This window comes from Pelophylax lessonae (genome assembly GCF_965119305.1).
Source record: "Pelophylax lessonae genome assembly, chromosome: 2".
Classification (NCBI taxonomy): Eukaryota; Metazoa; Chordata; class Amphibia; order Anura; family Ranidae; genus Pelophylax; species Pelophylax lessonae.
Window position 1 is genome coordinate 130898981 of NC_138769.1, and position 27835 is coordinate 130926815.

General features: G+C 45.5%; 1 protein-coding gene across 1 annotated transcript in view; it reads right to left on the reverse strand.

Annotated features, from left to right (window-relative positions):
- Window positions 1–27398, reverse strand: part of LOC309546407 (solute carrier family 13 member 2-like) — a 138300-nt gene extending 110902 nt beyond the window's left edge. The window contains exon 1 of the mRNA XM_082246068.1: window positions 27287–27398. Within this exon, the coding sequence (XP_082102194.1) occupies window positions 27287–27388 (102 nt within the window). The 5' untranslated portion in view covers window positions 27389–27398. The remainder of the gene's footprint in view (window positions 1–27286) is intronic.
- Window positions 27399–27835: the final 437 nt, after the last annotated feature.

Sequence of the window (27835 nt, forward strand, 5' to 3'; positions counted from 1 at the left end):
CTTGTGGTTCCAAAAAAGGATTTTTGTTCCTTCACAAATCAGACTACAGGTCCTAAAGACTTTGCATTATCACAAGCTTGCCGGGCACTTCGGGGTCAGGAAGACATGTGAACTCATTCAGCGCAACTTTTGGTGGCCCAATTTAGTTCGGGACTGTAAATCCTATGTGGGTTCTTGTATTACATGTCAGCGTAACAAGGGGGCTAAGACCAAGTCCTGGGGCCTGTTAAGGCCATTGCCCATCCCAGAACAGCCCTGGAAGCAACTATCCATGGATTTTATAGTGGAATTACCACCTTCAGAAGGTTTCACTACTGTCCTGGTGGTGGTTGACCGTCTCTCGAAGATGGCGCACTTTTTGCCTATGATTGGCACACCTTCTGCTGTGGAAACAGCTAACATGTTTATTAAAGAAGTGGTCAGGCTACACGGTCTCCCGGACAGTATAGTATCGGACAGAGGCATCCAGTTCACTTCCAAATTCTGGAAAGAGCTTTGCAAATCCTTGTCCATTAAGATATGCCTATCATCAGCCTACCACCCGCAGAGTAATGGTCAAACGGAAAGGACCAAACAGACCCTTGAACAATACCTACGCTGCTTTTGCACTTGCTCCCAGGATAACTGGGTCTCTTTACTTCCGTGCGTGGAATTCGCGTATAATAACGCCCTGCATTCTGCAACCAACCAGACCCCGTTCTGGGTGAATTACGGGTTCCACCCTTCTTTTTTGCCCAGAGCTTTCTCAGAAACTTCTGTTCCTGCAGTGTAAGACCGGATAATGGCTATCAGGGATAACTACCGGGTGCTACAGGACTCCATATCCAAAGCCCAACAGGAGTACAAGAGATTCTATAACCGAAAAAAAAAAGGAAAATCCTATGTATAAGGTCGGGGATAAGGTGTGGCTCTCCTCAAACAACCTACGACTATCTTGCCCTTCTAAAAAATCGGGACCAAGGTTTATTGGGCCTTTTAGAATCAAAAGGATGATAAACCCTGTGGCTTTCGAACTAACTTTACCTAATTCATACAAAATCCATCCTGTATTCCATGTTTCCCTGCTTAAGCCTGCAATTTCTAGCCCCTTCCCAGGGAGGGAAGAATTGCCTCCACCTCCAGTTTCAGTGGAGGGTGAACCTGAATATGAAGTGGAAACCATTCTGGATTGTCGAAAGAGGGGTGAGCTCATACAGTATCTTGTTAAATGGAAAGGTTACCCCCCTGAAGACAATTCCTGGGAACCCGCTAGTAACCTGCATGCCCCCAGGCTGGTACAGGAATTCCACAGGAGATTCCCAGAAAGATTGGCCGGGTTGGGCATCCGGAGGCTGCCCCTTGGGGGGGGGGGCACTGTCAGAGAAACGGCCATGCTGCAACTGGCAACTCCGCCAGAACTTCCAATGGCCGCAACAGACTCAGGCCATAGACTCATTATCAGTGAAATGGCTGTGCTGCAACTGGCAACTTTACCAGTACTTCCCATGGCTGCAATGGACTCAGGCCATAGACTAATTCACTGGCCTATTAAAGGACTCTGCTCAGCCCATCAGATTGCTGGATTGTCTTCAGCTCTTCCTGTTTCCTGTGCATTGTTACTTCCTGGATTCCAGTTTGACCCGGCTCGTTCCTGACCTGTCTGCTCTCTCTCCTGGCTTTGACCCACGGCTTCGTCTGACCCTTCGATCCTGCTCCAGTGTTTGACCCTCGGCTTGTGTGACCATCCTTGCTCTTTTGTCCTCTACCTGACTTCTAGTGTACCGATCCCGGCTTGCTCAACGGACTTGCTTCTGCTCAATCCCCTTGTCTTGGCGACCTGTTTGGACTGATACCTGTGTATGACCCTCGGCCTGGCTTTTACCTGCACATTGCTTGATTCCCTGGAGGCCCTGCAAGTTGTTCCGGATATCCTTGTGAACCTTTACCTGCACTCCACAAGCATCCAGTGCTCCTTGGGACGCGTCACCTCCTGTCCCACTTCCAGGGGTGATTCGCACCGAGCTGCAAGGGAAGCCCTCTCAGAATTTCGGCCTCTACCAAGAAGTGATCTGACACCACCTTTTCGCAGATACTTACTTTTTACCACTTCCCAGTTAACCCGCCAAACTGGGATACCACAGAGTTTAATCCCAGTTAACCCGACAAAATGGGATACCACAGAGGACTCCATGCCTTAGATGAGGGCCTATAAAGAACTGTTGAAAATCTGAACGCCTCTGAAGACCCCAACCGCCAAACATTTTTAACCAACGTGAAAAGAGATCCAACGTAGGGCAGGAGGGTGGGAAGCTTCTTCCACAGGTGTTAGCGCCTACTGCTTGCTGCCTTTTTAGATCCCACCCTGCACACCTGCACACCTGCAAATCCCCTGAAAGCCCTCCTACTTTCCAGAACTATTGAAAATCTGAACGCTTCCAAAGACTCCAACCACCACCGCTCACAGGTGTAAAGCCTTACACCTGAGAGCCCCTCCAAAAATGCAGAGCTCTCTGTACCCCATCCTATAAGCCCAGAAACCACAAATCAGGTCCAATGGCATTCAATTAAATGCCTCACCCTCAGTGGCGGCTGGTGCGTTGGGGGCACCGGGGCGCCGCCCCCCCCCCCCCCCCCCCGTCCATGCGTCCGGCCCCCTAATCTACATGCAGGGCGCTGGATGCATGGAGTTAAATGGGGTATTTTTTTAATCACCTGATTAGAGCCAGAGGCTTCAGAAAAGGGTGGATCTGGGGTGCAGAGCCCTGCGCCCTAGCTCACCCATTTGTGTGACAATAGCGAATGAAAATTTGCTATAAAAGCAAGGGGGTTTTTTGGTGTCTCACGCCAAGGTAATGGGACTTTATGGGCAAGTAGTGTTGATACAAAAAGGAATTAAATGATAAATATAATTAAATAAAAAGTTGAATTTATTTACAATCTTTGTAAAAAACAAAAGAATTAGTATGGCATCTCAAGATGTGAGCATTGGTGTTGGGTAAAGGCCCAATGTGATAAGGGTAGAAAGAGAGGATTCTAGGTGAATCCGTGACAATTGTGATAACTTGTGACAGTCAATATGGATTCTTGTCTCTGTACGTCCCAATAGTTCAGGAACCTTTTAACAGAGTTTCATCCATAATTCTCTGACGCGTTTCGGCTATGTCAGCCTTTTTCAAAGGTTTCTGTCACCCAGCTAGAAAGTATAAATAGTGATATTAAATACTTCCTTTAAAAATATGCATAATTATAAATGTATCAAAGTGCTAAATAGTACATACTTGTTTTTAATCCTGTTTCTGCAAACCAAAGAATTCAAAGGAGTTCTTTCTGCATCCTCCAAGTCTGCAGCAAGGAGTCGTGAGGTACCGCAGTCTGGAAGGATATATTTTTATTGCTTAGTGGGAATAATGTATATATAGTACATTGGGATGACTTATTGCCATTATAACACTCACCTCCAAATTAAGAGGTGTTCATGAGTCTCTAATTAAAGTTCCAATTGTGTCTTGAAAAGATCCTGGAATAATATATGTATATATATATTTATAAATAGGGTCATCTCCCAAATCAGTGATTGTAATTATATATATATAAGTATCCAAACACTTACAATTGCAGGGTTTGGGTGGAGATAAGAGGAATGTGTCTCTCCGCTGCTTCAATTAAGGGATGAGCTGTTAACCCGGTCTGAAAAGTACCCTTGTTGGTGTTCATGAAGTAATTCAGAACAGTAGTAGTTTGTGAGTAAAAATCTTTTATTTCGTGACTTCAAGCAATGGAAGATAAGCACTTACATTTTGGGGAGGTTTGAAAGTGAAAGAGAAGGTCCTTCACAGCGTACAGCTTCACGTCCGTCCTGTTCCCTCTGCGAGAGGGAAGTGAGGAGGGACGCCGGCTCCCCGGCCTTATAAAGCCGTTCGCGCATGCGCCGAAGGCGCCGCGCTTGATCGGCTTTTTCCGTCAGTGACTCGGGGGCCTCGTACTGCGCATGCGCCTGGGTGATGCGCGCGCAGTACGAGTCGGTCCTAACAGGTTGGCCGCCGACACGGAATGATGAGATCAGGAAGGCAATCTGCCATGATCGGCAGGTGCAGGGGGAGATCTTGTAAGTCCCCTTTCCCCGTCTCAGTAAGACCCCTGTCCCCGGAGGTGGCAGGGGTTAACCGTGCCAGGTGCAGATTTTGGAGAAAATACAGGATGGTTTGCCAATGAAGCAGGCTTTATAAGGCCGGGGAGCCGGCGTCCCTCCTCACTTCCCTCTCGCAGAGGGAACAGGACGGACGTGAAGCTGTACGCTGTGAAGGACCTTCTCTTTCACTTTCAAACCTCCCCAAAATGTAAGTGCTTATCTTCCATTGCTTGAAGTCACGAAATAAAAGATTTTTACTCACAAACTACTACTGTTCTGAATTACTTCATGAACACCAACAATGGTACTTTTCAGACCGGGTTAACAGCTCATCCCTTAATTGAAGCAGCGGAGAGACACATTCCTCTTATCTCCACCCAAACCCTGCAATTGTAAGTGTTTGGATACTTATATATATATATAATTACAATCACTGATTTGGGAGATGACCCTATTTATAAATATATATATACATATATTATTCCAGGATCTTTTCAAGACACAATTGGAACTTTAATTAGAGACTCATGAACACCTCTTAATTTGGAGGTGAGTGTTATAATGGCAATAAGTCATCCCAATGTACTATATATTCCCACTAAGCAATAAAAATATATCCTTCCAGACTGCGGTACCTCACGACTCCTTGCTGCAGACTTGGAGGATGCAGAAAGAACTCCTTTGAATTCTTTGGTTTGCAGAAACAGGATTAAAAACAAGTATGTACTATTTAGCACTTTGATACATTTATAATTATGCATATTTTTAAAGGAAGTATTTAATATCACTATTTATACTTTCTAGCTGGGTGACAGAAACCTTTGAAAAAGGCTGACATAGCCGAAACGCGTCAGAGAATTATGGATGAAACTCTGTTAAAAGGTTCCTGAACTATTGGGACGTACAGAGACAAGAATCCATATTGACTGTCACAAGTTATCACAATTGTCACGGATTCACCTAGAATCCTCTCTTTCTACCCTTATCACATTGGGCCTTTACCCAACACCAATGCTCACATCTTGAGATGCCATACTAATTCTTTTGTTTTTTACAAAGATTGTAAATAAATTCAACTTTTTATTTAATTATATTTATCATTTAATTCCTTTTTGTATCAACGCTACTTGCCCATAAAGTCCCATTACCTTGGCGTGAGACACCAAAAAACCCCCTTGCTTTTTTAGATATAGGGACGGAGGCACAAATTTATACCACTTTAAGGATCAAAAACCCCCACCCCCTCGTGAAAATTTGCTATTGTCACATGGATCCTCCTCCTGGCCAATCAGGAAGTGGGTCAGAGACCATTGATCTCTCTACATTGAAGGGGGCACGGCACGCTGGTAACTCTGCATTGAAGGGGGCGCGGCACGCTGGTCACTCTGCATTGAAAGGGGGCACGCTGGTCACTTTGCATTGAAAGGGGGCACGCTGGTCACTCTGCATTGAAAGGGGGCACGCTGGTCACTCTGCATTGAAAGGGGGCACGCTGGTCACTCTGCATTGAAAGGGGGCACCCTGGTCACACTGCATTGAAAGGGGCACCCTGGTCACTATGCATTGAAAGGGGGCAGGGCACGCTGGTCACTCTGCATTGAAAGGGGACACGCTGGTCACTATGCATTGAAAGGGGGCACGGAATACTGGTCACTGTGCCTTGAAAGGGGGCACGCTGGTCACTCTGCATTGAAAGGGGGCACGCTGGTCACTCTGCATTGAAAGGGGGCACCCTGGTCACACTGCATTGAAAGGGGCACCCTGGTCACTATGCATTGAAAGGGGGCAGGGCACGCTGGTCACTCTGCATTGAAAGGGGACACGCTGGTCACTATGCATTGAAAGGGGGCACGGAATACTGGTCACTGTGCCTTGAAAGGGGGCACGCTGGTCACTCTGCATTGAAAGGGGGCACGCTGGTCACTCTGCATTGAAAGGGGCACCCTGGACACTCTGCATTGAAAGGGGGCACGGCACGCTGGTCACTCTTCATTGAAAGGGGGCACAGTACACTGGTCACTCTGCATTCAAAGGGGGCACGGCACGCTGGTCACTCTGCATTGAAAGGAGGCACGCTGGTCACTCTGCATTGAAAGGGGGCACGTTGGTCACTCTGCATTGAAAGGGGGCACGACACGCTGGTCACTCTGCATTGAAAGATGGCAAGGCACGCTGGTCACTCTGCATTGAAAGGGGGCACGGCATGCTGGTCACTCTGCATTAAAAGGGGGAACAGCGCTCGTCACTCTGCATTGAAAGGAGGCACGCTGGTCACTCTGCATTGAAAGGGGGCACGCTGGTCACTATGCATTGAAAGGGGGCACGCTGGTCACTCTGCATTGAAAGGGGGCACGCTGGTCACTCTGCATTGAAAGGGGGCACGGCACGCTGGTCACTCTGCATTGAAAGGAGGCACGCTGGTCACTCTGCATTGAAAGGGGGCACGCTGGTCACTCTGCATTGAAAGGGGCACGCTGGTCACTCTGCATTGAAAGGGGGCACGGCACGCTGGTCACTCTGCATTGAAAGGGGCACGGCACGCTGGTCACTCTGCATTGAAAGGAGGCACGCTGGTCACTCTGCATTGAAAGGGGGCACGCTGGTCACTCTGCATTGAAAGGGGCACGCTGGTCACTCTGCATTGAAAGGGGGCACGGCACGCTGGTCACTCTGCATTGAAAGGGGGCAAGGCACGCTGGTCACTCTGCATTGAAAGGGGGCACGGCACGCTGGTCACTCTGCATTAAAAGGGGGCACGGCGCGCTGGTCACTCTGCATTGAAAGGAGGCACGCTGGTCACTCTGCATTGAAAGGGGGCAAGGCACGCTGATCACTCTGCATTGAAAGGGGGCACAGCACGCTGGTCACTCTGCATTGAAAGGGGGCACGGTACGCTGGTCACTCTGCATTGAAAGGAGGCACGCTGGTCACTCTGCATTGAAAGGGGGCACATTGGTCACTCTGCATTGAAAGGGGGCACGCTGGTCACTCTGCATTGAAAGGGGGCACGGCACGCTGGTCACTCTGCATTGAAAAGGGGCACGGCACGCTGGTCACTCTGCATTGAAAGGGGGCAAGGCATGCTGGTCACTCTGCATTGAAAGGGGGCTCGGCGCGCTGGTCACTCTGCATTGAAAGGAGGCACGCTGGTCACTCTGCATTGAAAGGGGGCACGGCACGCTGGTCACTCTGCATTGAAAGGGGGCAAGGCACGCTGGTCACTCTGCATTGAAAGGGGGCATGCTGGTCACTCTGCATTGAATGGGGCATGGCACGCTGGTCACTCTGCATTGAAAGGGGGCACCGCACGCTGGTCACTCTGCATTGAAAGGGGGCACGTCACGCTGGTGTCATGGACTTGCAATAGAGTTTGGCAGCTTACCTGTTCCTTCATGTCTGTATTAGAGGTCAGACTTCACTTCTGGTTCCTTTTTATCACCTCTCCTTCCTGTTCCTGCCCCACCCCAGGTCATCACAGGAAGTCTATATTAACTCTTCCTACGGAGCGTGACCCGGGGGACCCCAGGGGCAGCGACCTGGGCCCAGCTGCAGCCAAGTCCTTCCTCACCACTAGAGGCTCTGGTGAACTCCTGCTGGTTCTTAGACTCCACGCCCTGGGGAATCTTGGGCTCACGTTCCGGTCCATCCGCAGCAGTCTGCTATTGGGTTCACTACCTTGCGCTGCACCCCTGCCTCCAACAGGGTGCAGTTGTCACCTGGCCACAGGTGACCCAACAGCTGGTCACTCTGTATTGAAAGGGGGCACGCTGGTCACTCTGCATTGAAAGGGGGCATGCTGGTCACTCTGCATTGAAAGGGGCACACTATACCTTGATTACTGAAGGCCCCTTTCAAACTTTTGTGACCTCAAAGTCACACAATTTTTTACAGCGTTTTTTGCCGCAAAGCAATGCCTATTACATTTTTCTGTTTGCGTCCCCCCAAAAATTTTGAGCACCAGCCGCCACTGCTCCACTGCTATCCACCTCTAACTCTTGAAGCCTGACCACCAAACCACCATTCTGCATCACAAAATGCCTAATCTACTTATTGTAAACTATAAATTAAATCCCGCGCTAGTAGTGTAATAAAAAGTGAAGATAAATATGTGCCAGTGACAAAATATAAATATATGTATATATAAAATATAAATATAAATATATATATATATATATATATATATATATATATATATATATATATATATATATATATATATATATATAAAAGTGTAATGCAGCTGCTGTGAATCTAAGTAAAAAACCTAGGTAAAATGTATAATCAAAATTAAGACAGCGCTAGCATAAAAGCATACAAAAAATAAAATATTGTGAAAACATTCATAAATAGCATATAAAAATATTGATATCAAGTCCTTCCTAAAAGTGATCAAATTCCAAACAAAGTGCTCCAGTGCGGATAAAACTATAAAGAGTGCTCCGGGTGATGGTGACCCCCTCTCAGTTCCCCACTCACCGCAATGGCAGAATATTATAGCTTGAAATTTCAATGGATATATTGCACCAAGCCTCCTTCCATGGAATGCCACTAGATAACTTTGTATGTCCTCAGATGAAGTAGGTCCGATCCTCCTCCACAGACACCAAGTTAAAAACAGGACCGCATATAGTGAAGTATGTAATTAAAACGGTTTATTGCCGAAAAAACATAATGGAAACATACTCACAAACTAATAAGAAAAGTTTGCAGTGAATAACAATGGTGGTGGACGGCGCATGTAGCGTGCATTCCACTATCCAACCAGGAAGTGTAGCCAGAAGTGACGAGGCATCCAAGCCGTGCCGGAAATTACGTCAACGAGTTTCGCCCGTCTATATGGGCGTTTTCAAAGGAGGGGTCACCATCACCTGGAGCACTCTTTATAGTTTTATCCGCACTGGAGCACTTTGTTTGGAATTTGATCACTTTTAAGAAGGACTTGATATCGATATTTTTAATCTCCTTATTACCTTTGATGCGTGCTGTGTTTAGTTTGTCAACGGAACTAGCAAAATGGCATGAGGTGCGGCTGACAATTTCTGACCAAACTAACACCATGCCAGAAAAATCTGTGTGCAACCTAAGAAAATCAAATTTGATGTCTCGAATAAGATGTCACATGGACCTCACTCCCAGGTAGTTGCCACCAGCAGGAACCACCAAGACATCAGGTACCCTATCAAGGCGGGCCAAATGATGCACCTTCAGGACCACCCAAAACCATAGTAAACCCTGAACACCTATCCACCTTACCAAAGCCTCTGGAGAAGGAATGCCCCACTGATGGCCATTAGGCCGCACATCAGCCCGCTTAGCTCCCAAAAAACAAAAGATTGGCCTAAAACCCACAGGAGGCATGCAGTGGAATCTGAAAGAAAAAAAAGAGAAAGAAGCTCATAGAAAAATAACAGGTTCCCCACACACATAAAACCACAAAGAACCATCAAACATCACCATTAAGCCTGTCCTGAATCAAATGGGGGCGAACATAGATTCTGAACATGTCTGACTCCCACGTGCCAATGCGTTTTAAAACTGATTCCTCCAAATCCCAACTGGCAGCATCGGTAGCCACCCTGATAACATTTGGCAGCATAACTGACAGCAGATAAGCACCACCTGAAACTCAACAAAATCTGAAAAGCGGACAAGGCTGAGCTATGCAGGTATATGAGAAAAGAGTCCACCTGCCTGGGTCGGGACTGTAAGAACTCTTTGACTGCAGAAACCAGACAAATAGGAGAGCCCAAAACACGGTACAGTCTCAAATATGCACCTTTCCCAATCTGATCAGTCTTGGAATGTCTGATGAACATTATCACTGATGAACTGGAGTATTGTACTTCACCTACTAAAAGGCCCCTTTGCACTGATTTTGAAGGAGTCAACAATTCACTGATCTGTAGTGTCCCAATACAAATGCCGTTTTGAACAAAAGCACCTCATACTGGGAAAAGCACACAGTACTCACCTGAACCAGCAACTCCTGCAACATACGGAAAGTAACCGGTTAGTGACTGTCTGGCTTGCGGGCTCCCTTCCTATAACCCCGCAAAGCCTGTTTCACCATGAAGTTCTTTGTAAAATCCAAGATACTCACTAGTTTAAATAAGAAGGCTAAACCAGACAATTTCTTATTCATGGCCGAGACCTTTTCAAAGTTTAAACAAATAAAATACAATAATACATTCCGCACCTCCATACTGACCAGATTAATGTCGGATTGCTACAGCAGAGTCCTACATTTCTGCCATACCTTCAAATAAGCAGCCCACATAGACCCACTCAAGGAAACTGGCCTCTCCCCATGCCTCTGGCCACTGTTTCACACTCCACCTGCTGCCCAAGAAGGCTCTATAGTCAGTGGAGCCTGTAGCATCAGTGTACCGCTCCAAGTCAAAGTTGTTGAAAGGCCCTTGGAGCCAAAGCGAACGGTCATTAAAAGGTTTCCAAAAAAAGTGCCAAATCCGCAAATCATCCGCAAATCCTCCAAAAAAAACGGCAGAATCCGACAAGCAAAGTTGAGTTTGCCCAACAGAGACTGCAACGGACGCAATTGAATCTTACGTTTTCCAATCACTGTGCGAATCTCCGCCTTGTGGGCGAGCAGTTTTTCACCCAGAAATGACATTCTATGGTAAGTGAATCAATGACAATACCTAAAAAATGAATGGACGACGTCGGGCCTTCTCTCTTACTTCTCTCTTTCTCTCTTACAAGGGAATCCCTAAACGCTAAATCCCAACATGTTGGATAGTAGCTAACAGGATACCACACAGATTGTACGATAGAGGGGCCACACACAAGAAGTCATCCAAATAGTGGATAACAGAATTAACCCCTGAGACATCACGGACCACCCACTCAACAAACAAGCTAAATGTCTCAAAAAACGTGCAGGAGATGGATCCAAGCCAATGACACGGTCAACATACAGTAAAAGGCTCCCATCCACCTGCAACCCAATAGATGAAAACTATCAGGAAGCACCACAGGCAACTGAAAGGCTGACTGTATGTCTGTTTTTGCCATGAGTTTACCTTGCCCTTATTGCTGAACCCAAAAGATTGCCGCATTAAATGAGGTATAGAACACCACGCAGCTTCTGTATCAATGGCATCATTTATCGAACCGCCTTCCGGAAATGACAGACGATGTGTTAAAGGAAGGGACCAGCCATGCGTTCCAAAGCCACATCTTTTACAAGTTTGTTCGGGTCTACCTCCGAATGTAACAGAGCATGCAAGATGAATGCAAGTTATCTACAAAAGAACTTTCAACAACTGGGCAGCTGCCCGATCTGGGTACTTACTTAGAAAAGGCCGCATCCATTCCACCTTCACCAGCGTCATCCCTCTTACTTGTAGTATTGCCAGGACGTCCCCTAACCTGATTAAAGCGTTTGTTACCCCAAAAAATAAAAATCAGATCCTGTTCCCTTAAAGCATGTTATACAGCACAGTGCTTGTGGTGTGTAATTTGGCCCCCTGCATCACCTGAAATACCTGGCTGATCCGGCCAGTTTCTGCCCTCCCCCTGTAAACTGACCACAATGTATAATGGCTGCTAAACCCTGACACCGTAGTCAGTGTACATGCCTCCATCAGCCACAGCTCTCCTATCCTCCTCTGTCTCCCTCTGTCCTCCTCCCCACATGGCAGCTGGTCATGTGACAGCCGATCGGCGCTCTGAAAACAGGTAGAAATGGCATTTAAAAAAAAAAAAAAAAAAAGAGCACCTAGCATTAGGAGAAAAAGAGGGTTATAGAAACTTAGCAGAGTGGGTTAACAACCACTTTAAAGCATCGAGAGAGGGGATGGGCACCCCCACAGCCAGAGCATTCATGTTTGAACCTACACACTCCCTCATTAAATTACCAACAATAACTTTTTCTGCTTCGTGGCCGACTGCCCGGGGCATTTGAACTGCCAGCCCCCCTGGAAAAACTAAGAGGCCAGTGCGGGCATCATTAGCTTCATCCATAAGCTGATGTCTTTGTTGTCCCAGTGAAGCGACGGGTGAATGGCATTGCATTGCCGAAACCTTTCATCATAGCGTAGACACACCACACTGCCATACACCCTATGTGCCTCACTTATTGCATCTAAATAACAGAATAACAATGAACAATTCTCTGATTGTTTTTCGCCTATAACGCTAGCCAGAATGGTGAAAACCTGCAGCCAATTACTGAATGTATGAGGAATTAGCATGTACTGATGCTTTTTTTCGTCTTCCTTCTTGGATTCCTTCAGATTAAGTCTATCCAAGTTGAACTTCCCCAAAGGCAATAGCGTAAAAATCTCTACTTTCTCACCTTTCCAAATTTTTTCCGGTACGTCTTGCTTCAGATGAGACCCCAAGGGACCCTCAAAGCAAACGTAGATTTCACACTTAGCTGAATCCACTAAGCGAATGGCGTCGGCATTCTTATCCCTTTCCGTTAATTTCTCTGCCTCCTTCCAACTCGTTGTGAAAGTAAGCTGAGCCCACAACGCTACCACCTCCTGGCTACCTGAAGACACTACTGTAATAGACCTGGACCCTGACCCCACACCAGCGGCGGCCCCAGCTGAAGTCGATGGCACTTAAGCGGACACCGGGGAATCGAATCCGGTAATTTGAAACGCTGCACTAAAATGTTTAAATCCGCCAGCAACTCCTACAGGCCTGAAGAAGCACCTGAAGCAGCAGACCCAAGTTCTGCTGTGTGGGGCATAAAATTCACCAGTGCTAACACAGAAGAACCCCCGGAGTCAACAGGCCCCCACCCACTCCTAACAGACCACAAAGAGGGGGGTGTGGCTTGGATGGCAGGGCAGATGGATGCACACTAGAGGAGCTTTTTGAACCCAGCGACTATTCAGAGGCTTACGATCTCCCTCTGGCACAGAAATGGGCAGAGTACTCAGGCACAACTCACAGACCCATCAACACCGTCCTCCGGTAATCTCATCGAGCAAAAACATATCCTCCTTATTCAAGGCCCAGGCCGCGGTGCAGATATCAAAAAGACTTTCTCCACGGCTATCACAGATCTTAAAGCAGACCTAATGGTCCTAATGGAGAAACTAGCTATGGCAGAGAGAGCGGGACATCACAGAGACAAAAACATACAGCGTCTAGAGCAAACTACTGACTTACATATCGTACACTTGATTAAAATGAACAGGCAAATTGAAGACCTGGATAACCATGGAAGATGCAATAATATTAGAGTGAGGGGAGTCCCAGAATCTGTGCCACCAGACCAGATCAAACAAACTTTACAAAAAATTTTCAACAATCTATTAGAAAGACCAGAAGATGCTTCCATCAAATTTGTGAGGGCTCATAGAGCTCTGCGACCCAAGGGCCCTGATAACTCTCCTCCAAGAGATATTATCTGATGCCTAGCAAAACTTTATTATGAAAAAGGACATTTTGTTTAAAGCCAGGATGATTGATCACATTTTATTTAATGATGATCCCATCTTTCTTTATCAGGATTTATCTCCTATTACCCTAAGAAATAGAAGAGCACTACGACCCCTGCTGGAAGTCATAAAAACTAAAGGCCACACTTATAGGTGGAAATTCCCATTCGCCTTAAGTGTCACTCACAATGGCAAACCCCATCTTCTCTGCACTCCAGCGGATTTAACACTCTTCTGTGAAGCCTTACAGATACCGCAAGTTGAGGTGTGTAAATGGTACCTGGAATTTCGAAACTTGGAATCACCTGATAGTCCCACACCATCTCCATTTGCCTCACCATCTAAGCCCACCAACAGAAAATCCAAGATGCACAAACATCCAACTGGCACTCTAGGACGCCTATCATTCCACTCCAAATCTCCTAGGACCCCGGGACCAAAGGACATCTTTTGATCTACTAAAGTCATAACACTTGCATTTACATAGTTCTTACCAGATCTATATCATTCCTCCCATTGTGAGGCCAAGATTTTAAGACCATAGACTCGCCTACTATTAATGGCTAGAGACAAGATCAGGTTGAGAATCCCTTCCCATATGATCCTTAGGGACAAACTTCTTTATGCCACTGACTTTGTTCCTTAGGCCCGAAGACGCATCTCCAGATTTGCCTCACAATGTCCCACCACACCACCACCATGCATGACTGACCTTACCCACAGGTCCCTGTAACCCCACCAGAACTGAATCTTTATAATCAACAGGACGAGTACATCCTTGTCATACTGCGAACATTTTAGATTACCCCATCTTTTCTTTTCTTTTTTATATCCCCATTCACAGAAAATAACAAAACAACAGACAATGTCCTGGTTTTGTAATTTCTAACTATCCATCCTGCCACCCCCTGTGCCGCAAAGGGGGAGATCTATCTTAACATAGATTTTAATTCAGCTAACCAAGTGAGGGGTCACGGGTTTGGACCTTTGCTCATTTTTGATTGTACAAGTTTACGTGTTTCTATTCTGTGGTCTATTCTCACAGTTCCTCCCAGGTTCCCCACAGATAGTAGTTACTTCAAATTACTTATAACTGTTTAGTTACTGTTTGACTATTTGCCTTTAGCTTCCGATGCTAGCCATCGATAGGTTCTGATACTATTTTTTCTAACATAAGTATACCTGAATTGAGTCTATTTACTGAATATATCTCAATACTGTGATATATAAACCTTGTTTACTTTTGTCTTCTTATTCTTAGCCAATTTCTCATTCTTGTTTCCACCCATTCTTTTCTCCTCTTCTTCCTCTTCCTTCGCTGCTTTATCTCTATTTCAACTTCGGGACCGCATTGAAACGAGACCCCAAGAATGAAATTTCAGAACGGAACTCCAGAAACTCCAGATATCAGGCAAACCAAGCATACTTCACGTTCCTTACTGTGAGTACAGAGCCAGCTTCCACATCTTTACATATAGCACATCTCAAAAATGCCATTTTCTGCCCTTGGGAGAGGTCCTACAGTGATCTCATTCAACTGCAGAGGCTTAAACATTCCTGAAAAGAGAACATCATTACTACGTGGCCTTAAAAAAAAAAAAAAAAAACACAAATAGTTTTTCTAAAGGAGACCCACACAACATGTCCCTAAACTAACAAACACTTTCTTTACCAAAGCCTTTCACGCTACCACCCATGCCTCCAAGTCCAAAGGAGTGTCCATCTTGATAAGTAAAGAAGCACCGTTTAAACTTCAACAACTGATTGACCCAGAAGGGAAATACCTTTTTATTAAGGGTACCTTAGCGGGCCGATCTATTACACTAGCTAACTTATACTTCCCAAATTCTGCACAAATTACCTTTTGTAATCATATTATTGATGAACTGAAATGGTTCACCTCGTGATGTATCATCCTTGGAGGTGATTTCAATGTGCCTCTGAACCCTCTGATGGACACTTCAAATGGACACTCCAGTTTTTTTTTTGCCAAACAAAGACACTCCAGTTTTAAATACAGCATACTTAAGAGATTCAAGGAGCTGTTACGCTCACTTACACTAGTTGACGTATGGAGAACACTACATCCAGGAGACAGAAATTATACATATTATTCTAGTGTTCACGACAAATATTCCTGTATTGATTTAATTTTCATAACTCAAAGAGACCTGGCGGATGTCAAAGAAGCAAAAATAGGAAACCAGTCAATATCAGACTACTCCCCTATATCTATAACGCTTACCCCACCCACACCCCAAACACAGAAAGTTTTCAGATGATAGCATTTAAATCCTACACCGAGGATTCCTTCAAGGGCACCCACTGGACACAGCGGGAGTGTGCTGTGCCAGCTGCCCTAGAGGGTCCCCACAAGGGCTCCCATTGTGGCGCTGAGCTCTGGGTGATGATGATGGGCTGAAGCGCTCTAGCGGCTGGGACCGTGCACTGATGATTTTTTTGCTTCGGGTCTGGCTTTTTCAAAATGCAAGCCCTTGTCATATGAGCTCACATATATTGGAACATGAGAGAGAGAGAGATGCTGAAACTTTGTAAGGCAGAATCTAAAGCTCGGGATTTGCCATGACAAAAGGATCTTGGAGCATGCTGCAGGTATGTGCAATCGGTGGTAGGTTAATTATTTTTTTAAGACAGTCCATGGAATTCACAGAATTCCAGTGCGCCTCCACACAGCAAATGTCGATCTGAGCGATTCATTCATGTACCTGTTGTACACAGGTACATGAACCTGGGCAAGTGCCAAGTCTGGAGGCTCAATGAGATTGGAGTGTCCATACGTACATCCTGACCTCAGTACAGCAGCGCTGCCTCCCCGCCACTGAAGAGGTCATATACACTGGGGACGAAGCTTGATGGGTATTTACAGATGCTAGTTGTAAGCAGGTGCAGTTAGCTAGTCTGCAGTTAGCTAGTCAGTTATTAGTTGGTTGCTATTGAAATTAAAAAAAAAAAAAAAACAGCATAGCCCACCTCCTCCAGTCCCTCCCAGGGCTGACAGGTCTGGTATGAATTTTGGGGGGAACCTCACACCAAAATAAAAAAAAATAAAAAAACATTGATGTGAAGCCCCCCTAAAATCTATTCCAGACCCTTACCTGAACATGCACCCCGGCAGGCCAAGAAAGAGGGGAGACAAGCGAGTGCCCCCCCAACAATACCAGGCCATCTTAGGACCCCCCCACCAAATTATCTTGCCCCCATGTTGATGAGGAGAAGAGATTTTTCCCTACAACCCAGTGGTTGTGGGGGTGCAGGGGGTGACTTATTGGAATCTGGAAGACCCCAGATCCCACCCTTCCACTCATTCAACATAAAAACGGGCAAAGTGAATAAAAATCGAGTCCGTTTTTATTAAAAAAAATAAAAAAAACAAAGTAAAGTTTGAAGTAAATCCAGCATCAATCACGATAAATGCCAGCCCCTGACCAGCAACACACAAAAAAAAAAGATCCACACTGGATGCTTGGCTCCCACCGACTGACAGCTCAGCTTCCAACCCTCTGCGAAATAAACTAAGGGGTGGCGTACTTCTGTAATGGTGACCCCGCCCTTTTTTGACATTATCCACTGTGCCATGCTGGATTGGGAGGGGACCCACGCTGTTTTTTTTGTTTTTTTTAATGCCGTCTTTTCCTTTGTTTACATTCTGCTGAGTGAGTCATATCATTCCTAGTTGTTAAGTACACGGCAGGTGCCACCTCCTTAACAACCAGCTATTCCCTTGTCATAAGGGACTCTAGCTCATGCTGGAGTTAATATGCCACAAATGTTATTACTAAAATACCCCACCACCTAAAGAAATATCGCATGCAGTATTTTAGTAAAGTTTTTTTGGTGAATTGCGAAAAAACATTTTTTTTAAAAATACTATGATCTATTTCTTTATTGTACATCACGGAACACAGAGCAGGCTATAATCATGACTATGTGGGTTTTATGTCTCCTATTAGGTAAATGGACACTGGCCGACCAATCAATCAGAAAGTCCACCCTATATTACTCCTCCTACACAGGAAGTACTTCAGTTTTTTTTTTTGCCATTGTCTGTAAGGTGAATGTCACTGATGTGCTGCATGTGCTCCTGGAGCATACTTGGAGGTCTGGAACGTTTCTGCTGAGAATCATAGACTTCAATCAGAGCCATTTGAAAACCTGCCAGTCAAAATCGATGGTACCCGAGCTTCACTGGATAAGAAGAAAAATCCTCAGGGTTTTGCATGTAATGCAGCCATTTGGCACTGGGCCCTGCGTAATGGAACCCTGTGCAGTAAGAATTCTGACCAAGGCGCTTTCTGGAAGGGTGCTATACAGGTCCAAGGCAGTGGACCCATTGCAGGGGGGTACCAATTCCTTAGGAGCTTTGTGACAAAGTCCACAATGAAGGGGAAGGTTGGACCCTGTCTGATATCAGGGTCCTGCGGTGGAAACCGTAAGTTGCAAAATAAAAGAAAAATGTGTATGAGCCGAATGGTGAGAGTTAACTACTAGGGGGGGTGCTTGGTTTTCTACCTGCCTGTTGTTCCTTTCGATGCCTCTAGAGGGAGAGCTCAGTTGTCTCATGTGTTCCTACCTATTCCCAGCCAGGGGCGCGCGTGCACACGCAGTTTCTCCCGGAAGAGGAAGCCAGGTTATTTATGTAGGGGGCTTCCTGGGCACACGTGGGATGAGGCTGCTGCTGCTGAATCCTGTGAGTTGGATGGGAGACAGAGCAGGTTATAGTGGAGGGCACATGAGTACTTTCCTGGAGGTGGGCTGGCCAGTCGGGCAGGAGGCTACTTCTATGCTACTCTTGTCAACAAGCTGCATTGAGTGTGTTTATATTACACTACTTGCTTCGCTGTATCCTGGGTTCTGTGTTTTTTTTTCTGTTGATACAGGGGTTTAGGTCACTTGTGGAGTAATGTCTTCAAGAAAGTGGAGTGAGGGAGGCACAGCAGAAAATGGCACAAGTGCACCGCCGCCAGGACTTGAGGAACCTAGTCGGAGTTCCGCTGTGACATATTCTCCTGAATGTCCAGAGGCGTTAGGTCAATCTGAGTCCAGCATTGTGTCTACAACTGGTGCGTCCGCCTCGACGTACGTGACCAAGAACGATCTTGCATCAGCCTTAGCGGGTTTAGAGGATTGCTGGGATGATTGCTTCTGTGACCCAGGGGGGTAAGAAGCAGGAAAGGTCCCCATTTCCTGATCCACCGGTTCTTGAGCAAGAATTAGAGGATGGTCAGGCAGTAGATTCTGCTTCTGAGGCGTCTGAACCTGAAGAGCAGCAGGCTGTCTTTGCTTCCCAATCACAAAGGAAATTAGTTTGGGGCCTTACTGATATGGTCCATTCAGGTTTCAAGCTACCCTCGGTGGAAACCTCTGAGGTCGCTTTCTCTTCTTTCGGTTCATTAGGACTGCTGCGAAGGGCTCAGGCCTTTCCATTACACCCTCTCCTGGAACAGGTTATGTATGCTGACTGGGATTATCCAGACAGGGTTTTTGTCCCACCTAAAAGTTTTTCCCTCCTATACCCCATGGAGGATAAGTTTATTAAAAAATGGGGCATGTCGGTAGTTGTTGCAGCTGTTTCTTCCCTGAATAAGTATTTAACTTCTCATGTGGACAATGTCCAAGTATTTAAAGATTTTGCAGATAAAAAGCTAGAGTAGCTGCTTAAACCCTCTTTTTCTCTGGCAGGGTCGGCCACACAGCTGGAAGTAGCTGCTTTTGGCATATTTCAGAGTCTGAAAGACCGTGTTAAGCAGTTAGTTAAAAGACCTCCAGGTCAGGGGGAGGATTCTACTGAGAATCTGGTAGACTTATTGTGTGCCTTATGTTTTGCTGTTGATGCCCTTACGGATTCAGTTCACTAGATCTCTCGCATGGCTCTGTTGTCAGTACAAATGCGTAGAGTTTTGTGCCGGAAGAGTTGGACAGCAGAACTGCCGTGCAAGAAACTACTAGCGGGCTTAACATTTCATGGGGAGTGACTGTTCAGCAAGGATTTGGATAAATATATTCAAAAGATCTTGGGGGAAAGAGTTCACTTCTACCTTTTCAGAAGAAATCTAAGTGTTCAGCCTTTAGAGGTTCAGGTACTTCAGTTTTGGGTTCCCTGTCTGCCAGGCAGTCATTTCACCGCGCTCAGGACTCTGCCACCAGAGATAAGGCCCAAAGTTATGGCCAAAGAAAACCCTGGGTCCAAAAGCCTTTAAAGATTGATTCAAAATCTGCTCCCTTATGAAGGGGCACCCCCACTTGTGCGGGTGGCGGGGAGGCTTTTGGATTTTGCAAATGTCTGGAAGGAACTGATCCAGGACAAGTGGGACATTTCCACTGTATCTCGAGGGTACGTACTGCAATTTTGGGTCTTTCCCCCTCTCTGGTTTTTAAGGTCAAATGTTCCTACAAATTTGTTAAAAAGTAAATCTTTGTTTCAGGCTCTCGATTCGTTTTTAATGCAGGGAGTGATCATAGAAGTTCCAGCAGACAAAAGGTTCCAGGGTTTCTATTCAAACCTGTACCTATTAACGGTTCCAAAACCGAATGAAGATGTGAAACCTATTCTAGATCTCAAGGGACTGAACTAGTTCCTAAATGTTTGTTCGTTTCAGATTAAATCAGTCCGCTCTGTAATAGCCTCATTACCTGCATGTGCAGATTTCTCTTTCTCATCAGAGGTTTCTGTGGTTTTTGCAATAGAGACTCAACATTTTCAGTTCATTGCTCTGCCTTTCAGTCTGGCCATTGGCCCCCCGAATATTTACAAAGGTTCTGGCTCCAGTATTGGGGTTGCTCAGAATGTGGAGTGTTGGTCTTATGTTATCTGGACAATTTACTGCTCAGGGGTTAATCTGTCCTAAGTTTAAGACAAAATGTGCGTACCCTGAAACACCTAGGCTGGGTGCTCAACTTTGAAAAGTCAGCCCTGGAGCCAGGAAAAGATTTGGGGTTTGTCCTAGACATAGTCCAGGCAAAAGTGTTTCTGCCTCTAGTAAAGGACTGTGCCCTGAGAGATCATGGGGTTTAAGAAGCAGAAGGTATGCTTCAATACGTCTCTGCATGAGGTAACTGGGGAAAATGGTATCCTCGTTTGAGGCAGTGCCCTATGCGCAGTTCAACTCCAGACCCTTAGAGAGAGACATTTTTTGTCTGTTTGGAACAATTAGATTCCAGCACTAGATTGTCGCATGTCTCTGCTCCCTGGGGTGCTACGGAGCTTGAATTGGTGGTTAGAAGCTTAGAATTTGGAAAAAGGGAAATCCTATCTGCCGATAGTATGGAAATTGGTAACCACCGATGCCAGGTCGGGGGCCTGTGCTGGAGGCGACCACAGTCCAGGGGAGACATGGTCTCTCCAGGAAAATATTTTACCCATCAATATTCTGGAGCTTCAGGCAGTACAGCTTGCCCTGAGGTATTGGACAACCAGGTTGCGGAGTTGAAAGGAAATCCCTTCGTTTTTGATCTGCGTTTGCCCTTCCAGTGCTCCTTACTATCTAGACCAGTTATAGATGGAGGAGGTGACCACTTTTTGCAATATCGTATAACGTTTATATTGGTCAGGCAACGCACTGACACCTTCGCTGCCATTGTGCTATGTGCTGGGTGTTCAGTGTGACCCTGTGCCTTTAAGGAGGGGTGGGCTCCCTCCAGTCACCTGTCCTCCATCTATCTCATCAGAATGCATGTGCTCCCATTGTGGAGACTCTTTAAAGGTAGAGTTAGGGACTGCAGATATCAGGGTGCCTTGGCGCGGCCTGCAGCTTACACATGTATTTGCAAATGTGTGCAACTAAACCCCTGTTTTAACGCATACTGTTAGACAGGTTAATTTGGCTGGTTGCTGGCTGGTTGGTAAGTAGCGACTGGAAATCCCTTCGTTTTTGATCTGCGGAGTTGATTGGTCAGGATTAAGTCCGACAATGCCACAGCGGTGGCATATATCAACCACCAATGTGGCACCAGGATTCAAATGGTTCAGGAGAAGGTAAACTACATTCTGCCTTGGGCAGAAGGGCATGTTTTGATTATATCGACAGTACACATTCCATGGGTAGAAAATTGTCAGGCGGATTATCTCATCAGAAGTTAGTCTTGGGGGAGTGGGCCTTGCATCTCGTGGGTTTTTGGCGATCTGTCTGTGTTGATGATACTCGGACGTAGATCGATTGGCATCCAGGTTCAACAGCAAGTTGGACAGGTTTGTGTCCAGGATGTGGGACCCTCTAATGGTAGGGGTGGACGCCTTGGTAACACCCTAGGTTCAGTTTTCCCTAATCTATGCTGTTCCCCCGAATCTGCTTCAGCCGTGTCTCTTAAGCAGGACTCGGGAGGAACTAATTTTCGCAGCTCCTACTTGGCCCAGGAGGGCCTGGTATGCAGACATAGTGAATCTGGCAGTGGATGGCCTGTGGCCTCTGCCAAGCCATCCAGAACCTGCTGTCTCAGGGGCCAGTGTTGCATCCAGATTTACAGTCGCTAATTTTGACGACATGGCTATGAGACCCAAATCTTGAGAGATGGTGGGTATCAGGCGCAGTTATTCCCAATATGCTGAACCCCAGAAAGCTGGTTTCCAGGAACATTTATTACAGACCTTGGAAGGCATATATTTACTGCTGTGAGCATCCACGGAAATGTGCAATTAGTGGAATTTTGTCTTTTCTCCAATCCGGAGTAGAGAAAAAGCTGGCTGTTGGTACTATTAAGAGCCAAATTTCAGCTTTGCCCATTTTTAATATTTTATTCAGAGACCTATTGCTTCTAAATTTTTGATTTGTACTTCTGGTCCTCCTGTCAGATGACCTCTGTGTCCTTGGGACTTGAATTTGGTCTTGGCAGTATTACACAAGTCACCCTTTGAGCCTATTAAGGAAATTCAGTTCGTTCTGTTGACTCAGAAGGTTCTGTTTTTGGTGGCAATCACGTCTGCAAGAAGGGTGTCAGAGCTGGCAGCCCTTTATTGTAAAGAGCCATATTTGATTTTACATAAGGATAGGATGGGGTTGCGGCCATATCCGTCCTTTTTGCCAAGAGTGGTTTCTAGTTTCCATTTAAATCAGGACATTGTACTGCCTTCTTTTTTTCCTAGGCCTCAGTCAGCAAGGGAAAAGTCTTTGCATGCCCTGGATGTGGTGCGGGCTATCAGAGTGTTCTTGAAAATTAGAGCACAAATTAGACAGATTCCTTATTTATTCTGCCTGCAACTATTTCTCATTGGATCCGCCAGGTAATCATTCAAACCTATGGTTTGAAGGTTAAAGTTCCACCCTTTCGGATGAGAGACTCTACCAGGAGTGTGGGGGCGTCTTGGGCTTTCCGACATCAAGAGTCACTGGCTCAGGTGTGCAAGGCTGTTACATGGTCTTGCAAGGCCTCTACATGGCTACAAGGATACATGCATTCACAAGGTTTTACCAGGTGGATGTTAGAGTCGCGGAGGATACTGCCTTTGGCCACAGCATAATACGAATTGCAGAGTAAGTCCTTTAACTTTAATGGTGGTGGTTTTTGTGTGTCTCCCACCCCTCAGGTTTATTGCTTTGAGACATCCCACATAGTCATGATTATAGCCTGCTCTGTGTCCCATGATGTACAATAAGAAAATTAAATTTTTTTCTAAATACTTAACTGTAAAATCCATTTCTTGGAGTACAGCACGGGACACAGAGGTCCCTCCCCTCTTTCTGGAATTTCATTGCTTGCTACAAAACTGAAGTACTTCCTGTGTAGGAGGGGTTATATAGGGTAGGACTTCCTGTTTGATTGGTTGGCCAGTGTCCATTAACCTATAGGTGGCATAAAATCCACATAGTCATTATTACAGCCTGCTCTGTGTCCAGTAATGTTCTCCAAGAAATGGATTTTACAGGTAAGTATGTAGAAAAAAAAACAAATTCTTACTTCTAATCTTAAAGTGGTAGATGACGTTTTGTGAATTGAGCCCCCTGACTCTTATGGTGGAGGAGGCTAGAGCGGGTTACAAAATGCCTTTTAGGCTAGTCCAAGTGTTCCCTGAAGTAAGATTATTCCCCCTGAATGATCTGAGAGAACCTACCAGTTTAAAAACAACACTCAATCCTTCTGCACTTTTGGATAGTGAATCAATGCGAACACAAAAATAATAAATCCATAAACCAATACTTGTAATGTCCCTAAGAAAAGCTGCTGTACCTAAAATATCCCTAAAAAATTAGAAAAAGTCAGGAAATTCAAGATCCTCATCTAATAAAACACTGTTTCATAGCCTACCAGTATGTCTTTGGTGAGCATGTAAACCCCATGCAGGTTTTTCCGTGGTTGGGATTTAAGCTAATAACCCTAATGTTGCCAGGTGGAAGAGCTAACCACTTTGGTGCCCATACTTTCCATATGAAGCCCAAGGGTTAGCAAATAAAGTGCAACATCAACAAAGGCAGGGTTTGACAAATTTGCTTGGAATCTAGAAGCCAGCTAAAAAAGTTAGGAGCCAGCTTTTTTTTTTTTTTTTTACAACAAAGCTTTATTTTCAATGACAAAAATTACCGATCCTAAATTTACACATAAAGACGACTAGAACCAAACATCATAGGCATTTACCTTGTGTAGATAATGAATATATTCTGATGTGACACACCAGGTGTTTAATGCAATGTCATTTTTTCTTCACTTGGCTTTTTGTGGCCATGAATGTGCCTTGTACTTTTGCGTGTGATGGGCTCACTACGGAAGGACAGTGCAGCAAAGTGGAGGCGCAGCAAGGTGGGGGTGATAGGAGATCCAAAGACGAAGAGTAACATATGCCACCGTAGGCCCCTTTAACACAGCCACCTCCGCTCAGCAGATCTCTCTGCTGATCCCCGCTGAGCAGGCGGATCCTGTCCACTCTATGCAGACACAGCCTATTCTCCTCTATGGGGCAATCGGATGGAAATGGACCGTCTGACCGTTTCCATCCTATGCCATCCAATCCGATTCACCGGACGGATGGAAAATAGAACCACCATCCGGTCTGTTTTTAGCGATCAGGATCGGATGGCGGCAAATTGCCACTCCATAGAGGAGACTGAAGGGCCTGATCAGGTCTGCCTGAAAAACTAACAGGCGGACCTGATCAGACAGCCTGTGTGAAAGGGGCCTTCAGCTGTGTGACTGTGGTATGGCAGGGCAGGGAGATGATGAAAAATAATTAATTAATTTTTTTAAACATAATGTAAAAAAAAAACACTCCCTTTCCACTTGCCCTTTAACTACCTCGATAATGGGCACTTAAACCCCCTTCCTTCCCAGACCAATTTTCAGCTTTTAGCACTGTTGCATTTTGAATGACAATTGCGCGGTCATGCAACACTGTACCCAAGCCAAATTTGTGTAATTTTTTCCCCACAAATAAAGCTTTCTTTTGGTGGTATTTGATCACCGCAAGGTTTTTTTCTTTTTTGGTGCACAAATAAAAAAAGACCGAAAAGTTTGAAAAAAAAAAAAGTTTTTTTGTTTAGGTTATAAAATTTTGTAAATAGATACGTTTTTTCCTGCACTGGTGAGCACTGATGACACCGCACTGACAGGCACTGATGAGGAGGCACTTATGGGGTGGCATTGATGGGGTGGCACTGATATCCAGCACTGATGGGCACTGATAGGTAGCATTGATATGCAGCACTGATGTGCAATGATATGTGGCACTGATAGGTAGCACTAATATGCAGCATTGGTGGGCACTAATAAGCAGCGCTGATGGGCACTGATAGGCAGCACTGATGGGCACTGATGGGTGACACTGATAGGCAGCACTGGTGGGCAATAATGGGCACTGGTGGGCGGCACTGATTGATGGCAATAATGGGCACAGGTGGGCAGCACTGATAGATGGCATTGGTGGGCAGCACTGATAGGTAGGGCACCACTGGCAGGCTCTCTGAGCCCTGATTGCCATCCCTGGTGGCCATGGTGGGCATCTCTGGTGGTCATGGGTGGGCATCCCTGGTGGCTCTAGTGGCACCCCCCCCCCCCCCCAGGGCTGCACTGGTAATCAATGTTCTGATTACCAGCACAGACCCCCCCTGTGATCAGTGAGTAATTAGAAAAATTACTCCCCAGACCCCCCCCTGGATGCATCACAGATCATCTTCTTCTCCTCACTGACAGGATCTGTGTGAGGCTGTATTTACATTACATGACGGTTGTGATTGGTCACAGCCGTCATGTGATCAGGAGGGCCAATCACAGGGCCCTCCTGCCGCAACTTGTTGCTCTGTGTCCGAGGGACACAGGCACATCGAGATGTGCGTGCCCGCCGCGGCGCGATCTCGCTCCTTCTGAAGGACGTTCCGGAACGTTCGATCAGAAGGACGAGACTCCCACCCGGCCGTATATATGTACAGTGGCCGGGTGGGAGGTGGTTAAGCAAAGGTAAGTGGACAGGGAGATGAAGCCTGCAAAAACTTCCATCTCTTCTCCTCTTGAAAAGGAGATGGGCGGACATTGAGAATAGGCAGGGAAAACAGTCTTGTTAGTGACTGCTTGTCATACTCCCTGCCACCACAAGAGGGCACCAGTTCCCCATTGGAAGTGTCTCACTCAAGAAGGTCGAAAAGCCGCGGCCTCAATTATCAGATGGCGCAGTAGTCCGCGCACTCGCGGGGGGCGCAAAGGGACAGAACACCTCCTGCACTGCACCCCAGTCACCAGGTCGCTAATTCTAGTCGCCAATGCGACCTGGCGCCTGGGGTTTGTCGAGCCCTGAACAAAGGTACAGTAAAAAATACATATAGCACAAACCTTACTTTATTTCGCCCCAAATCCAATGATATCTACACCTGCATATCACTCCTTTATACATAATGCAGGTAACATAGCAAGATAAAATGTATAGCATTATGTAACCACATAACAATGGTGGTGCTCCATTCCACAATCTCAGTTTGAAATATCCACAGTGTCGAGAGAGAGATAAGCAAATGTCTCTCATTGCCAAGCGAAACTGTAGGTACAGATGTTATCAATCATTATCTATACATTTTAGCAGAAATTATTTTATATCTCCTTCCATATAACCATATCTATCAACTTTTCTAAGAGAAGGAGGGACACCTTTTAGCACAAATTATGTAGCCGAAGGACATCACAAAGATCCCCCCCAACCTTGGTAACACAAACGTTGAAGAATAAGAAAATACAGAAAATAATTGTGTAAACCTACAAGCATTTTTTCCATCACTAGTTTTATTTTGTACTGACTTTCCAAAATAACAAATGCAATAATTTTCAGGCTGGATGAAGGTAAATAATACATTGTTTATAAAGGTATGAACATCAGACGAAAACAATTTCCAACTTGCAAGAAAACAAGGACAATGGGATTTGGTTCCTAAAGAAGGAGAGTTCCTCTATAGATGGGAGAGTTGGAAGCTATGAAATACCTAAAGTTCCCTAATACTAAAAAGGAAAATGTAAAGCTGGATAATTTAAGAGCCTGTGTGGGTATAAAACAGATAACATTATTTACAATGTGAATTATTTCACTGTCCTGCCTTACAGTATTACATTAGCCAGATATGTGTATTAACATTATTTTTGCATTATTATAACATTATTGCACTGGCACTTCTAAAGTCCAAGTCCAAGATTGTCAATCATAGTATTTCTGTATTAAATATTCCCTGTGCTGATAATGTTGAGACCTTAAGATGAGTAAACATAAAGCAAGAGTCTTGCTGGCAGTGATTACTAAACACCTGTTTTGTTACGCACCTACATGAATAAAACTAGTACTTACTTTTGCTGACACTACTAAAGGCAGAGGAATAAAAAGAAGTGGAGTCAAAAAGATGATTAAATATTTTCTGTTCGCCAGCACCCATCCCCAGACAGACACCATGTTATCAGCAGAAAATTTAACTTTAGAGGAGACTTCACTCTAATCCATATCTATTTAAACTGTGAGAAACTTGTGACTAATTGTGGGTGTTTATGCTTGCTTCTTGCGTATACGTCTCTGCCAATGAGGAAGGAGGTGAGTGACAAAGGGAAGACTAAACCTCCACGATAACAGGTGACAACACAAAAATTTAACTGTTTCCTAGTGACTCAGGTTATTAGTTCTCAAATATCAATATATCAAACTCCTTCAGAAAATCCAGTCTTTATTTAAGCATGCACTGCTTTGGTCTATTGAAAGACTGGACATATAGAGCTTGTATAGCATACCTGTTAAAGCCTAATTCCAACTTAAAACAGTTGAAATTTACATCAGGTTTCTATTTCTGTCTAGGAGACCATTGAAGAGATTTTCCCTGACTTCCTAACCTAGTGAAACCTGTGCAGG